The sequence below is a fragment of the Kryptolebias marmoratus genome, linkage group LG19 (genome assembly GCF_001649575.2).
Source record: "Kryptolebias marmoratus isolate JLee-2015 linkage group LG19, ASM164957v2, whole genome shotgun sequence".
Taxonomy (NCBI): domain Eukaryota; kingdom Metazoa; phylum Chordata; class Actinopteri; order Cyprinodontiformes; family Rivulidae; genus Kryptolebias; species Kryptolebias marmoratus.
Window position 1 is genome coordinate 23,064,735 of NC_051448.1, and position 17,385 is coordinate 23,082,119.

At 40.1% G+C, this 17,385-nt stretch overlaps 1 protein-coding gene across 1 annotated transcript in view; it reads right to left on the bottom strand.

Annotated features, from left to right (window-relative positions):
- The window catches only part of rev3l (REV3 like, DNA directed polymerase zeta catalytic subunit), a gene marked incomplete in the record, with an annotated part of 81,318 nt that overhangs the window by 43,004 nt on the left and 20,929 nt on the right, over window positions 1–17,385 (bottom strand). Inside the window, 7 exon segments of the mRNA XM_025011052.2 lie at window positions 2,042–2,126; window positions 3,330–3,434; window positions 4,152–4,246; window positions 4,325–4,466; window positions 9,069–9,229; window positions 12,283–12,357; window positions 12,443–12,632. Of these exon segments, the coding sequence (XP_024866820.1) occupies window positions 2,042–2,126; window positions 3,330–3,434; window positions 4,152–4,246; window positions 4,325–4,466; window positions 9,069–9,229; window positions 12,283–12,357; window positions 12,443–12,632 (853 nt within the window).

A 17,385-nucleotide genomic window follows, 5' to 3' on the forward strand; every position in this document is an offset into this window, starting at 1 on the left:
CATGTCAGTGTGCAGAGGGCAAAATGTGAATGGAAACCGGGCAAGCAGCCAAATGGGCTTTGTATCCCTCCAGATTGCTCTGAGCTACAAGCTGCCAATGGTGCTCCTTTACCCATGCTGCCCTGCTGCATCGCCTAACAATTTACTCTGAAATACTGAAGCACAGGCCATGCAGGCAGCGACTGTGTGCAGGTGGAACAAATTTCACAAGACTGCTCTTATAAAAGAAAAAAAAAATGTTTCATTTCATGGGCTAGTAAGATCAGAGCTTCTTGCCCAAGAAGTTGCAGGTTTAAATCCCACACTGAGCTGTGGAGGCAACATGAAATGTTTTCAAGCTACAACTTTGAGCCCAGGTTACTTTCAGGACTGCAGCAATTGATTGCCAGGTTAGCAGCATAAACTCAAGCTTTGAACTCCATTCTGATGAAACGTGTTGGAAACACTGTCAGGCTGCTGTGTGAACAGACAGGTAAAGCTGCAGAACACCAGTCCATCAAGAGCTTAGAGGAATAAACAAGTCTAACACAAAAACATATGAGACAATATCCTGGACTGAAAGATGGCTGATGGCTACTGTAAATCATGCATGAGCAGCACCTGGCAGACAGACTGATAAATGACGAAAACATTGGTAGGAATAAATTAAATCACTGAATTTTTCCAATCCTGCTGCTCCTCGAGAGCAAGAGGGTTAGGTTGGCAGTGAGATTTTACTGCATTCAGATACTTCCCTGTGAGGAGAGGGCCCTGGAGAGTCAGCATGCATGCTCCACATCCTGTGTGTCTCTTAATTAGTCTGTTACTTAATGATAGGAGACGCGACGAGGGAAGAAGCCTGCCAGGTGTCGCGAGATGACTGCAGTGATTAACATTCAGCCCCAACGCCCTGCCCCGCCCCCTCTCTACTCCATCACTGGCCTGCCTTAGATACAAAAAAATCCCCATTTACTGTACGTCACTGGGGCGTAACAGAATCCTTCCTAGCCTGTCCTATTTAGGAACGTGTAAACTTTTTCCATGTTGGTCCATCTGACCAAATGAAGCAGGATTTTAGAAGTCACTGAGAAAAATGTTTTGACTTTTCAATATATTTCTATTTAGAAAATTTGTTACAAAAACGCAGAACACAGACAAATTTGTTTGTATCCTTACAGCTCATTGAAACAATGCTTAATTTCTCTTGAAAGGTGATTCATTTAAAGGCAATTGTAGATCTATGTCTTTACACTGAAGAAGGCATGTCAGATAGCTCTAACAAGTGGTGCATGGTCATTCATCACCACAGAATCTGATATCACTGAACTAAGCATTTTGACTTCGTTGGTTTATTTCGAGCCCAATATCTTGTTGGAATGAAAACTACTACTTAGACACAGTGAAAACACTGGGAAACGCAGCAACACAAGCTCTGCGTGACAAAGAGGAAGTGGTCGACTGTGTGAGAACTTGAGACGGCGAGTCGAGCAGCCTGCGCTCCGCTGTATATGGAAAGCCCCTCCACTCTCCTCTGTTCCTGTTATCAGAACTTAGTGAATAAAAGCCATCTGGATGTGGTGAAGCAGCATGCACGGATGCTGGGCCAACTCTACTTTTATTTATAACAGGAAATACTTTGAGGCTGTATACTGTGGGAGTAGGAGAGAGCAGTATGCGACCTACTCCCTTGTCTCCACTACATCTGCTCTGACTTCACTTTCTCCAGCTTTTCTTCCCAGATTCAGTCAGCCTCTGCTTTCCACCCCCACCTCCCTGCCCTGAGAGAAACAGCTGACAGGACAGAGGGGAAGTGAGGACATGCAGCAGCTTCCATCCAGTCCAATAAGAAAAGAGGTAAAGAGAAGAAAAACTTCTGTTTGTTGTGGCTCATTTGGACTTTTCGCTGAGGCCAGGAGCGTCTTGCGCTCATTTGGATAATCCATAGAACCCACCTCTGAACCAAAAGGACAGGACAAGAGATCCTGACATTTATGATTCAATCTGATATGTGTGCAGAGACCATCACCACAAAGAAAAAGTAAAGGAAAGATTAGAAACTTACACATCAAACTTATTCTCCTTCAGAATCTGCTTCAGTCTCTTCATGAAGATTTTCTCACTATCCGTTGAAAAGACAGAACTGCGATCTGAAACAGATTAAACAGACGACTCCAGAGGTCCGTTTTCTACGCTACATATAAGACATTTTAATACATATGTAAACTTAAGTATAATATGTTAGCTGGCAGTCAGACACAGTTTAAGGCAATAATAACTAGAGAAATCACATTTTCTCTAGTTAGTGAATGTTGAGTGCTAAATCACTGCTCAAATTTTCTGAAAACACTAAAACTGAGCTATTTAAGCTAAAAGAAATAAACCACTTACCAAAAGCTAAAAGTAGCAAAATGAAAGCAAAAAGCTCTAACTTACAAAAGGCTAGCTAACAGCTAAGTGTGACAAAAGACGAACAAAAAGCTTAAAGTAACAAAAGTCTAGCTTAAAGTTAAAGGCAGCAAAGGCCTAGCTAAGAGAAGTAAAAGCTAGCAAAAGGTAATAGCAAAAGGCTAATAAAAGTAGCTAAGTGCTAGCTAAATGTAGCAAAACAAGCTAAATGTGAAATAAGAAAAAGCTAGCTAATAGGAGACGAATACACAAATTTGTTGTGTGAATGCTGAAGTAGCATTCACACAGTAAGTGATAACGCTCCTCCTCACCAGGCCTGAATGACAGAGAGGTTTCTAAATGAGACTTTATTTTCTGTACAAACTATAATCTGTGGAAAGTCCCGCCCATTAGTTTCCTCTCTTCACTTATCAGAACTGAGACCCTGTGGGTTTGGATGCACGCCTGAAAGCAAACATTTCATTTAGGCACAGCAGCAGCTTGGCCTGTGATTATCACCCCGTTTCCATGACAGCTTCTTGTTTTGTTTAGCAGGTTGGCAGTACTTTGTTTACAGTTAAAAGACAGGGTTATAACACCAGTCAGCTCTGAGAGATGGTGCTCTCACTGAACGCTCTTTAATCAGAAGTTAGAAGATGATGATATTGAATACTGAATTGATAACCGCTGATGCTTTGTTCCAAGGTCTAAAGAGAATCATGAGAAATTAGACAGGAAACATGCGATTCAGCTGACTTTGTGGCGAAAACTTTTTTCTCATCTCATGAGCTGAGTGGCTCATTACAACCTAGTTTTTAGTACAGCCAATTCTTGCATTTTGAAAACACATCACAAAAGGAGCATATGGCAAAAAGTAAAAGAGCCTCTTGAGCCATTATAAACAGAACAACTAAAAAGCCCAACGCAGAGATGATACTAATAGTTGCTACTGAAGCTCTCCTCACCTTGTGACTCAGGGGCGTCAATCTGGGAGGTCTGGTTGTTCTCTCTCCTCCTCTGCTTCTCATCCTCCCAAATAGCCTGCAGCCCTGGGTTCCTGCCAATCTGATCTGGACACAAGCCAGAGTCTCAGCAGACACAGTCAGCTCACAAAAACCACCACACTTCAGCCCAAACAAAGAGTAGACCTACTTTCAAAGGAGTAGTTTTAACAAGTGAACAACAAAAACAAACAGAAAACACCCAGCTGAATCAGAAAACATGTCCTGTCTTCTACAGAGACCTCTCAGGGAAATTTAACCTATTTGATGTGGACTCAGTGTTACACTGCATGTGGACAAATCTGCAGGCACTTAAACACATCTCTAGCATCGGAGTGACTGAGTAAAAAACATGGCTTTCTTTTTCCTTTCATATTTTCGATGAACCAAATCAAGATTTGGCACATTCAAACACATTGTACAGAAAAGAGGCAGGAGTTGCATCTGTTCTGAAAGCACACAGCTTTGTCAGACAGCACCATCAGCTTGTTTGCCTCGCTCAGTTTGATCCGTCCAATAAAAACCTCCATCATCTCTGTTGATCTCTTTCCCTCTCTGCTCCCCTGTCACAGGAAGCTAAAGCTCCAGTGTTTTTCTTCAAGTCTGGTAATAAATTTTATGCGTGACGGCATTTGTTCTCCAACAGCAGTCATCTAAACTAAATGTGCTAAATCTTGTTTTGTCCCTTCTTTATTTTCCATGTCATTACATTTGTATCAGCTACATATAACCCTGGGAAAGACTAGCACTGTGAAGAGGTGGAGATGGTATCCTGACTGCTCTTACTTTCAATATCCAAGCGGTTCAGGATGTCTACAGCCACAGCATCAACCTCCAGCTCACAGGTGCTCTGCCTCTCAACCCCATCAAGGACTAAGGAGCTGCAAAGAGAACATACTTTTAGAAAAACCATCCCTTTCGTTGACCCCTAATGCAGGATGTGTGCTAGCAGGACTCACCAGGGTAAAGTGTTCTCTTCCCAGCGAACAAAGGTGCCCCCCAGAGTGCTGTCATTAAGCTTGGGGGTATCGGGAACCTTCCAGGGGCTAATGGTGGGGCGACAGGAGGAGGTTGGTCTGTCTGGGTCTGCTTTTGCTTCTCCTAAAAAAAGGCAAACACACCAACACAGTGAACAGTGGTGAAAAGTAAAGACGTATTTGAGATCAAAATGTAATTTTCTGTTGATAAGACTGAAGTAGTAACAAAATATCAATATGTTATGTTGTTTGTGTTTCTTAAATATGCCGTATGTTCAATGTCTAAGATTAGTAAGACTATATGAAGGAAGCTGTTGACTGAGCATTCATCTTCAACTGATGGGACTCCAAAAGTTAAAACAGTTAGAGATGTACAGCTCATGAGTACTTTCTGAGAGTTTCTTTAAGATTTGTCCAGTGGTTCATGAGATATTTTGGCAAGAGACAAACACATGACCAAAACATGCACACACGGGCAAAAATAATATGGCCCGCCTTCACTATTCGGCGAAGGGTGATAAAACTTACATCCCAAACTACACAGTATGACCTAAAACTATAAGACAGAAGCAGCCTCCAAAAAGTCCCTGTGTACAGAGATTATGGCCAACCAAAAAGTTCTCTGGCTGCAAAACAAGCCCAAACCATCAGCCCCCTACCATTGTGCATGACAGTTGATATGAGGTGTTTGTGCTGATACACTGTTTGGTTTTCTCCAAACTTGGTGCTGTGCATTATGGGTAAACATCTCTACTTTGGTCTCATCTGTCTTAAGGATACTGTTCCAGAAGTCTGGAGGTTCACTCAGATTCAAATTTACAAACCAAAGTTGTGTCTTTTTTTTTTAGAGAGAGAAGAGGCTTTCTGCTACGACCCTTCAAACAAACCATTCTTCTCCAGTTTTTCTAATCGTCCTGCCATGACCTTTAATCTGCTAACTGAGACCTGTAGAGTCTAAGATGGAGCCTAACAAGGACTTTATTTACATCTCTTTTAATTTACTTTTCACATTTTTTTTAGTCTAGCAATTTTTTTTGCCACTATGTTCTCAGTTTTAAAAGCTATCAGATGTTGTTTAAACAGGTACAAATTACAAAATACACAAAAGAAACTGTTCTGTCACATGAAATCAACAAAGAAGAACTAAAATTTTAGATACAAGCAAAAGCTGAGATGAACTTCAAATACATATTAAGGTTTCCATTCATCTTTAACTGGCCTGTTGTAGCCCAGCCTCTTCAATCACTCTTGCATTTCATCCCAGATTAAGAACCTGCTTTCAAGTTAGAGCTTAAAGGAAGCAGAAAACCTAATCGGGTGTAGCTATTACTGGGGGTTTAGGGTTTTCTTTGTTGCAAGAGGTCTTGGAGCTTCCGTTCCTTTGACTGCAGTTGTATAAAAGTGGATCAAACATATGAACCAGATGTCTGTAAGAAAAGAGCCAGGCGTGAGGAGTTTAAAAAATAAGGAATTTTTTTTCTTGAATGTGAAGATGGGTCTGACTGGGAGTGATGAGTGACGTATCGTAGGAACAGGAATCAGATGGGCCATCATAGTTCTGAATGTTTGGAAATGACTTGCAGTGTCCCCCAGGGGTCAGTGTTGGGACCAAAACTATTCAGCTTGTCAATAAATGATATCTGTAAAACATCAGTTGTCCTAAAGTTCATTTTATTTGCAGATGACACAAATATGTTATGTGAGGAAGACAATTTGCAGCAGTTTTTGGAGATCACCAGTCAGGAAACTGCCAAATATAAAAATATCAAGCTGCACACAATTTACAAGATGCGGCCAGGAAACAAAAAGGTTTTCAGGTAAAGAGGCAGATTATCAATTTAAAGGAAGGTTCAAATTTTTAATATGTTTAAGGCATAAACAACAATAAAACCATTATATATCTTTATTTGTGGGGTTAAATTATGATATACACTTACAGTTGAATTAGAAGAATGTCCAAACATTTTCTGGTTTAAAAAAAAAATAATACAAGCTACAGATGTTTAAAAAGTATTTATATGACGAAAAGCCTGATATGATTGATTCTATTTAACTAATTATAAAATAAATATTTATTATTAGATAGTTCATTTGAGTGTGAGCAGGGCTGCGGTTGCTTGGTGGTCAGTGCCGTGGTCCTATAATTAGCCCAGATTACAGCAGGAAGGGCATTTGGTGTAAAACAATTGCCAAATCGTTTGTGCAGGTTTGCTTGATGTGGCAACCCCTTAAGATAGGAGCAGCCAAAAGAACTTACCTTTTTTATTTGAGTGTGAGCATGTGTACGTGTATGAGAATGTGGGTCTATGTGGGTAAATGTCAACAGATTTATTTACATACATATATTTATCCAAATATCTCCTGTATGTGTGCACACAACTGGATATGTCTGCACAATATTTCTCTTCAATGCAGCCAAAAACAGCTGTTGAAGGATGGTAAATATCTGAATGAACAGGGGCTGGATCAAAAAAGTTGTGTGTTACTGACTGAATATATGAATGTACTCTGTGTGTGTGTGTGTGTGTGTGTATACATATACATATATATATAAAAATAAAATGATTTGACCATTTTGGTTCAATCTTGACCAAAACGGTGAGTTTGTTTGATTGGGGTTCACCCAAGACCTGAGGTAGAAATCGCCACTCTGACAACATCACTGTATTGTAATCACTGAGTAGCTGCTAAGTTTACAGCCTAAAGTCCAACCTAGTCTCAGTCAGTACACACATCAATGAACAAACTCAGAATAACCCATGATAAAGGTGAGAATCATACCAGCATGAACAGGAAGACTCAAAGGTGACAGTAATGGCAAAAACAGCACAAACAAACAAACAAAAAACTATTCCTGTGCACTTTTTATCCACTGTATTGATTTGTAACAAAGAAAAGGACAAATGATTTCATCACAAAGGCCTTTCTGAGAAGCATTTGTCTTTGATTCCCTCACCACCAAAAGGCGAAAGGTGGGCAATAATGTTTGTGCCTGTCTTTGTGTGTGTGTGTGTGTCTGTTAGCAAAATAAATCATGGACCAGAGGCCAGCTTTCAAGGAAACTTCCACAAAGTAATGGCTAGAACGTTTGGAGTCAACCTCATTTAAAATGGCCGCCACAGCTAAGAAGCCCTGGCAAATACATACCTATTGTACAATATCTTTACTTAAACCTTTGGAGTTAACTGATAAATTCAACACTGTTTGTCTGTTAGCAAAATAGCTCATGATCCACTGGATGGATTTTAATAAATCATCAAGAAAGAAATGATCCTTTAAGGAATGCCAAGCCTTTGAATTCCATGTAACATTTAAGTGGGGGCCAGAGGGCCTACAAATCTTGATTGTAATAATATAAATAAATCAGACTTGAGTTTTTCTACTTTTATCAAAGCAAAATACTAATATAATAAAGCAGTTTTTGGAAAAACATAGAGCCTTTGGGGTAGAAGCCCACATTAAACAGAAGCTGCATGACCATATATGGAGTGATGACACGTTGAAAGGTCCAGCATGCTGCAGTTTCACTCTGAAGATGACCACCAGAGTGTGGGGCTATGTATTTGTAGCTAATTATTTTTCCAAAATACGATTGTTTTGAAGCCAAAAAAAACCCAGTTCTAATAGGATTACCCCAAATCGAGGAGCGAGGACTGGATTCCCCAAGAATCCAGTTCAGTTCCCCCTCACTGACTGACGAACGATGGGGGCACATGGATGGAAACAATGTGCCATTTTGGCCCAAGGAGGGCGGAGTGGAGACCCACTAACCACACAGGTTAAAGGATGGGAAATAAAAACAGTCACAGCCATGTGGCGGAAATTGAGGATTTTGTTGTTTTGCAGTGTTGTTTGTCCTGCCCAAATCTATTTGGGGACAGCACTGAAATAAAAAGTAGGATTTGCGTTCCTTAACTACTTTCTCTGGCTACGCGGTGCTTCATGGTTTGCAGCTGTGGACTTAACCACCATCAGGAGTATGAATGCTGGTGGTTAGAGCTGCAGCTGGCGTGGTTAGGGCCACGGACAGAGTGGCCGGCGAGGCTTTGTGCTTCTAGGCCGGCGGTTAGAGCTGCTGACGTGGGCCAACCACCAGTTCGCAGGCACAGATCCACGCTCCTGGGCTGGTATATAGGGCACAGAGCGGACTGCCAAAGCGGGCAGATGATCAAAGAATCATTTTCTCCCTGTGAGTTTATTTCTAAACGTAGTAGAAGAGGATGTAGCAGCTACACAGTGAGTATCAGCATGCAGGGTGGGAGAAAGAGGTTGAAAAGTGGAGGTAAACTGAGACGTGGTGTTTCTGACTTTCTTTCTAATTATCAAATATGTAGGTTTAACTGAAATAACAACACAGACAGTTTTTAATGTGTGACTGGATGTTTTTTTAGATTTTGAGTAAAATCAAGATTTTATTAAAACTTGTGTGTTTTGAAAGCTACACCAATTAAAACTTAATGAACCACTTTCCTGTCAGTTTTTTTTTGCTTTTTAACAAACACCATAAATTATGCGAGTGAGAGCAGTTTTATTGGGAATTCTGCCATATTAATTTTCATCACATGAGCTCAATGTTTGAGCCGAAGACTTTTCTGCCATTACTTCCTTTTTTGACTGCGATTGTAATGAACAAATAAAATTATGAAAAAAAAAATCCTATGGAAGAATAAATAAGTAAAAAAAAAAGCCCCAATTTGTGAGGTTGGGTTTGTGTGGCCTCTCTTACCTTTGCTTTGGCTCTTGCGAAACTTAACAGCTCCCAGGTTGATCAGGTTCATGCCATACAGGTTGTAATCTATAAAGAGCTGCAGCAGGTACGGGATGTGACCCTCATGGGGCTGATAACTCTTATTCATCACTGCTCCACTTTGTAACAGCTCACACACTCTGGAACAAATTAAAGTAGAACCATATGAAAGATATCTGCCACTCTGTAAAAAAAAAGACTCGTTGCTACAGGCAGCTAAATACACCAAATTTACAAACTGAAACTGTCTGTTTAGCTGTTGTATAATACAGATGTGGACGGTTGGATGAGAAATGATCTATCAAGGGCATGTTAACCATTTTTACACCCCCAAATCATATAATTTATATTAAAATAAAGTGACACTGGATCAGTAGAGCAGCTAGCTGTACTATTGCAGTTTTGGGATCAAATCTAGCTTCATCTGTCTATTTAAGTCTTAAGGCCTTTCCATCCTACGTAAGAAGTCACAAAGTCGGCTCTCAGTCATGTAGTTGTGTGACGAAAATTTTTGTTAACATAGCAACTTCATCCGCGGTCCACCCCTTCACAACACAAGGCCTGGGACAAACTTTTTTGCACAGTGGTTTATGCCAAGTATCATCTGATTGGTCAAGTTGTGTTGGGCGTGTTTATGAGGAAAAGCCGGTGAGCTTTAATGGAGTCATTTTGCTTCTACTGCTCAGCTGAGAAGCAGCTGGCCAAGGCTGTTAGAAAATACAGCTGTCTTAACAACTGTTCCCGCAGCACTTATAAACCTATGAACTTAAAAAGACTGCGGAGTACTGTCTCAGTCTGTTTAATAAAAATGTCTGGTCACGGAAAGGGAAGCAAAAATCTGAACAGGGACAGGAGAGTTGAGAAGGCGGCAGAAAGAAACCCGCTTTAACGCTGCAGGAGGAGGGAGGAGCTTCCTGGGAGTTCTGATCCGAGTGTGGTGTGGACGATGAAAAGTGTGTGAAAATGAACAGCTCGCAACCACGTGACCGCGAACAGACTTTGTGACTTCTTATGTAGTATGCTGTAGCCTTTAGTTCTGATAAATCCAATCTTTTGTTAGATGTAGAGTCTGAAAGCAGGCTCTTTTCTACAGGCATCCACTACTAAAAAAAACCCAAAAGTTAAGAAAGAACTGCAGTTACAGTAATCCTAAAAGTATTCACTTTTTTCCACATTTTGTTATGTTAATCATATCACAACTAGGGGATGAACTGTACCAAACTGGTATTTGCTGCTCATGTATCATTAATGAATTGGATTGCTGGCAGTGCATTGAGATGCGTACTGTATCAGACACAAACCAGAGATGCACAACCCTACTGGGGACAAACTCATGGTTGGGAGGGAAAAAAAAGTCGGTTGTAGCAGCAGTCAGGCTGCAGTATTTTTTCCAGAAGGTTTTGGATGCTGCTTGATATTTGTCAAAGGTCATCTTTGGTCATGGGAGACCTAAAGCTGCTATAGTGATCTTGTCAAACTGACTTGACCACAGACTGCCAATTCACAACCAAACTGATTAGGTTTGATTTAGTATACAATGAATGAAAATCACACAGTGTGAACCCAGCCTGACAGGACAAAAATGAGTTTGTATTTATTGGATCAGATAAAGATGAATGGAAGAAGGTCACCATGTAAATGTGTAAGCTCCGTCCTGAAGTCAAGCTTTCCCTTTAAAGGTCAGAGGTTTTGATAAATGCTTGATCAGAGAAAGGAGACTTCCGAGCATGGACCTCCTTGTGTTTTTATTCCAAATTTTTATTATTCTAGATTTTCTGTTTTACTCTTTTCTTAATTTAATTCTATAAAACATGTATTATTCTTAAATAATCTTTATTATTATTATTATTATTCCATATTTAGTCCCTTTGACACAGAGCTCTTGGCTCTCAGACTGCAGGTTTACTTGTGGTTCCTAGAGTTTCTAAAAGTAGAACAGGATCTCTGGATCTTTCAGTTCTCAGGCACCTCTCTGGTGGAACCAACTTCCTGTTTCTGTCTGTCAGGCTGACACCCCGTCTACTTTTAAGACTAGGCTTAAGACTTTCCTTTCTGATAAATCCTATAGTTACGGTTGGTTTGGGTTTCCTGAGATATCCCCTAGTTCTGCTGCTGTAGGCTTAAACTGCTCCTCACTGTGCTGCTGTCTTTACTTGCTCTACTCTCGGCGTTTGTAATTGCAATTATTTCTACAATGAACACGTAGGCCTGTCGTGATAAACGATAAATCAATTAATCGTGCGATAAATTAAAATGAGGTCTGTAATTTTTATTTATCGCAATATCGTTTCTTTGTTTCTCTGTCTCTTTCTACTGAAGACACTGGAGGACAAAAGGCTCAGCTCCGGTGCTCTTCACTGACCCCTCCCTTTCTCTTAGCATCAGGGGGCGTGGCCTATCGTGTCAGGTAGCCAGCCAAGGTGCGCCGGCTTGTACCTCTGCAGCGTTAGCCCCCGCTAGGAGTTAGCAAGCTAAAGAAACGCTGCTTGATACTGTGGGAGAAAAAAGAAATGGAATTGGTTAAAAGCTTGAAGTAACAGCAGCGGTGTGGGAGAACTTCGGATTCAAACCAAATGACTGAGGCGAACCGCTGAACCTTTGTGAGCTGGTATGTCGCATTTGTGCTTTTGTTAGTTTGCACTTTATGTTTAGGAAAATGGCAGTTTTGTCCGTCTTCTCTATATAAAACTCATGATTATTACTTTTTGAAGGGCAGTTTAGTTTACAGACCCCATAATCTGTACTGTTTTGGTTGAATGTAGTTTTTTTCGTTTTTTTAAGTTTTTAAATCAAGTGCATTCTTTGTTAACGGAGGCTGAAAGTCCAGTTCCAGTTCCAGTTCCAGTGTTAAATGTTCTTTTGAAAGTAAAGTTTATTAATCTTTCAGAGGATGTACTTGCACTATTATGTTATTATCATTACATTAGTTTAAAACGGCCTCCAAACGATATTATTGTTTATCACAATAATTTCTGAGACAATTACTCATCCAGCAAAATTTGTTTCTAAGTGCTTACGTGCACAAACACACACACTTGATCAATGCATACAACTGAAAAAGAGGCAATCGATTTTAGTTTAGGGAGCTGACAGAGTCATGTGCAGGGTGCCTGGCATTCATCTAACATAAGACAACAGGAATCCCAGATGATTCCCGTTCTCATTAAACTGCATTGATCTGAAGTGACCTCACCTTTTCACCATTTGGGGATTGTACAGATAGATCTTCATAAAGTGCTTCTCCTTGGCGTGATAACCGTAGAAAGGCCTACAAGACAAGAAAAAGATCACTCAGACATGCACAGACACGTGTGAAGTTTTAGTTAGGGTCTAGATTGATGGTAGTCACTTACATGCCAGAGACTAGCACCACCTTGAAGACATGCTGGGTGCTGGCAGCAGGGTTTCCCATGGCAACATTAAGGGCCCTGTCAATGCTGAAGGCCACCTGTCGCAGGTAGCGCTCTGGCTGCTGGGAGTAACCATCATATGGCACGTAGATGTAGGGGAACACGCCATGCAGGTGGAGACACGTCTTCTGACCTGCAACACACCAGTAACAAAACATCAGGCTTATTCTAGTCGTCCATGTTCCAGATGGGCGCAACTCTGCAAGCTAAGTGCTTCTTTCTACAAACCCCGCCCCCATCCCTGGAAAAGTCGGAAAACAATACCGGCAAAGAATTCCTTAAAATAATGCATATCTCCCACCACCTTCAATGTCAGAGTTTTGGACTAAAATCATCAAATGTTGAGCACTGAGTTGTAGCTACTTTGGTCAAACCTTGAAAACAGCTATGTGCGATCTCATGCAATATCACAAAGTCACACTCAGAGTAGGTCTTGTGAAGGACTCCCAGCTACAACATTATCAAATTTGAGAGAAATATCAGTAAAACTGACTGAGTTTTAACTATTTTTTATCTTGGCTAAGATCAATTAGCTATGGTGGCTCTGAATTAAACTGACTCCAATTAATGTTAAAGTTTTAGGCACAGACCTTGTGCAAAAAGTAGAACTTCTAGTGTTTGTTGTGAATGATTCTTAGCTACTACCACACCAAATTCTAGCAATATATCTGTAAAATTGACTTAATTACAGCTATTTTTAGGTTCCCTAAAATCAATAGGCTGTGGTGCCCATCTTAAATTGGGTTAGCTTTAAAACTTATTAAATTATAGAAGTACACGTACTATGAATATTTCCTGAAACTTTAATCAATAACCAACTCTGTCTGCTAACAGAGTTGACTGCAAATGGGTAATGGCAATTTTTTTTAAACAAAGATTTTGCTCAGTATGTTAGCACTCAGAAAATGTGTTGGGGATCAATGTGATCTACTACCACACCAAACTTTAGGTCAACATCTATAAAATTAATGTAGTTAAAACCCTTTTTTTCCTAAAGTCTGTTGGCCGTGGCAGCCGACTTGAATCTGGCTGACTTTAAAAGTTAATCACTTGTAGATGCACATCCAATGATTATTTTCTGAAATGGTATTAAAAATTGTCTAACAGTTTATGAGATATTTTGGTAACAGACAGGTATACAAATAGACACAAAACATCATCATCTGCCTTTGCCTTTTGGCGATGGGGGTAATAATACTTGCCAGTGCTGTATTTGTCCCAGTCTATTTTTAACAGACAAGTAACACAGCTGCAGACTTAGTTAGTATTTCAACTAAAAAGACAGTATTAAATCCACTGTCAGGCTAACTTTAAGTTGGGTGAAGTGAGTTAAGGTTCTAATAAAGTTTTACTCCCCTCTACACACTCTGACGACTGCAAGAGAACACAAACAGATGAGTGCAACTAAAGTCCTGTAATGTTACAAATATGTGTAAATTCACTAAAGGCTAAAAGAAACTGAGTAACTGTTGCGGGTGAAGAACAGAGAGAACTGAGATGTGAATATAAGCCTGGTTGTGTGGAGAGAAGGTGGTAAAAGTATAAAGTTAAAAAGATGAAACAATGAGAACAATGCTATGAAATTTGTGTTATGACAATATGTGTTGGGCATCAGTCTCAGCTACTACCGCGCCAAATTTTAGATCAATATATGTAAAACGGACTCAGTTATAAACTTTGCAATAAAAGGCTGCGGGTGACATGCATTCCTTCAGTGCTAGGCCATCAATTCTTATGGTTTTCAATTTTTAACAAAAACTGTGATAACTTCATGGGTTAATAGCTCACAACAAAGCTCTGGACGTGTTATAAAATGGACTTTGATTTTTTTAGATAAAGAGCCCAGAGAGGCAGAAGAATGTTAGAGGAACAAAGATGCTGGTTTTCTCACTGCTAAAAGCATGAGATGATGGTTCCAGAGGAGCAGGCAGGGACTTAGGTCCGGTCTGTGGGCTTGGGTCTCTCTGCTGGACATGACCAAAGGTACACCTCTGTGAGGACACAAAGACTGGCAGCCCCTGTACACTGAGGGGGCAGAGAGCCCAGCATGTCTGTATGTCCTCGGCCTGCCGAGTCATACAGACACACACACACAACAAGCAGCAAATACCAGCTTCTGCTGCAGTTGCTAAGCAACGATACCGGCAAAGCAAAAGCCCTTGACAGACAGCAGGAGAAATAAACAAGTGATTCTTTCTCCCCAGCTGGTCCGGCAGCAGTATGAGACATAGAGAAGAAGTGTGAGTGTATGACAAAAATGCAGACGGGAGAGAGAAAAATTACGTGAGGTGTGCAAGTCTGCATCACAGAAGGAAAAAAATCCTGCAGAGAGAAGTCAGAGGAATAAAATGGAAGCGGAGGGAGCGTAATTAAGACAGTGTGTGGGTGTGTGTTTTGGTGGGAGAGAGTCTGAGATGTTAGTAGCCTAAAAGAAGCCAAAAGAGCTGAAGCTGAAGTAAATCAGGCTGAGACAAAGAACATCTGCTGGATGTTTACTCGTCAAACTTGGAGCTGAGCAATAATTAAAAAACTGAAGGAGCACATTCAACACATTCCTTTTCTGGGGGGCAAAAAAAAGGGAAAGTGCGGTTCATTGTTGGTTGAAAAAGGAATAAATGTTCAACAGCGTGAACGCTTTGCAAGTCACATCTTTAAAAGAAACAAGATACAAGTCCAGTTATCTAATAAAAGAAAAAATGAACTTTCAATCCTCTGTAAAGAACATATTGACAAAGCAGGAATTAAAACAAAATTTAAATTGTTCAGTTTCTGTTGATGAAAAGTCACTTTGTTGTACTGAATTTTGAGGGAAAAATGGTCATATTTCCTGACAACTTTTGGAGTATTTCTATGAAAGGGACACAGATCATTTTTGTATCTGTTCAGAAGAAAACAGACTAAATTAATTCATCTGAAGCAGAAATCGTATTCCAAGTGCAACATATTCTAGATAGTAAAGGTTACTCAGGTTTTTTTTTGTGGGGGGGGGACTCTCGGTGTAATGAAACAGACAGCTGCCACAGGGAGAACTGACTGAGGACTGATAAAAGCTGAGCTGGTTTTAATTAAAAACACACAGGGAAAGTTGTGTGGGATCTAGAGCCCAGCACCCCCACTGATTGCAAAGAAGACAACAGAATGACATAATATAGGATGTGATCACTGATGGTGCTGAGAAGAAAGCCCTGGCAGCTTTGAAACTTTAGTGAAAATCTGCAAATTAAAAGAATTAATGTGACTAAATTTTATTTTAGGAATTTTTTTGTTTGTGAGAAGAAAAAAAACACAAGTACCTGGTAGGGACAAGGCATTTCCTTTTGTTGTTTGCTTTTCCAGTCGTGTGTTTTACACCTACTACTCACCCCCTTCTCAAAAAAACAAACAAAAAGAAAACATGCAGCATTCCAGGATTTGTTTCTGCTCTTGTAGTTTATTTTGAAAGGATTATAAATAGGAAATTATGGTCATGAGTGAGCTCAGCTTTCCTGTTTGAAGACGCCCCTCCTCCATGTTGATCCATGAAGCAGTGAAAATGAAGAAATATTAAGATCCCTGACTAGCAGCAGGACACGTCTCTGTAACCAAAGCCTCTATTTCATCACAGGGGTTTTCAGCTGCAGGACGTGTTGCGAATAACCTTTAATTCTTGCAAGTCCCAATCTTTTTTTAAACAAAAAAAACATAAAACATGGTCCTAAATCATAAAGCAGCAGCTGAGATTATTGCTTGTTAATATGCTTTCTCTGCTGAGTCTGTCACAAGACACCTCTGGCTGGGACAAAGACACTTCTGGCCACCTCAATGTCATTTCTGAATGGACCGAGGTGGCTTGTGGGGGTTGAAGCCAACACACCCCTGCTGGGCGGAGAAGCAAGGTAGTAACAGAGCCGAAACAGTCAACATGTAAAAAGGCAGGCCGGCTTTGTGGTTGAATATAGTGATGAAGTGATGACGTATGCTTTTAGTGACACCCAGCTATGCGATTTAAATGCCAAAACAACAAAATATGGATTCATGCGGACAGGAGAACTCTCAAGTGTTTTTAAAAAAAAAAAGATAAGTGGGGCAACAGCGAGCCTTTTTTCTTCAAAAAACCCCAAAAACAAACAATGGCTTTCAGCTGCATTTTGGAGCATATGGAAGACAAACTTGCATTTTACATAGTTTTGCATTTCTTTGAAGGCAAACAGAATCCCTACACTGAGCTCATATGCCATGTTGTCAGAAATGAAAGACTGGTCTGTGCACCCCATTTTGCAAAACAGTTTTTTGAAAGAGGCTCCTTGTTGTCCTGACATTTATTGTGTTATATTAATTATCTCTGCATGAGTTAGGGTTGAAATTAGGGCTGCAACTAACGATAATTTCAATAATCGATTAATCAGGCGATTATTTTCTCGATTAATCGATTAATCGGTTGTCTTGGAATTCATTCATCCATTCATTCATTTTGGCCCACATAAAAAAGTTATCTGTATGTAAAGGAGTAGGTTGATGTAAAACTTTTACTACTTTCTTATTTTTAAATAAATCAATATAAATTCAATTCAACATTCTCACTTTATATACTTAGCTCTCAAGCAGAAAATAACAATAGCTTATTTACCACCCGTGTTTCACATCTCTAAAAAACTTACAACTAAATCAATTAAACACACACACTACAAGTACCATTAAAACACTTAATTACATAAATAAGTAGATGTAAATTTAGTTAAATGTTGCCTCACTCTTCACTTGCATACAGTGATCTGACCCATGACTAAACATTACTTTGTGATGCCACCGGGTGGCGCTGAAAGCAGCGTGCAGTTTCCTGTATGCTAACTGCTGCTAACAGAGCTCACAGAGCTAGTTCTGCTGCTTAACAACTTTAAGACTAAACA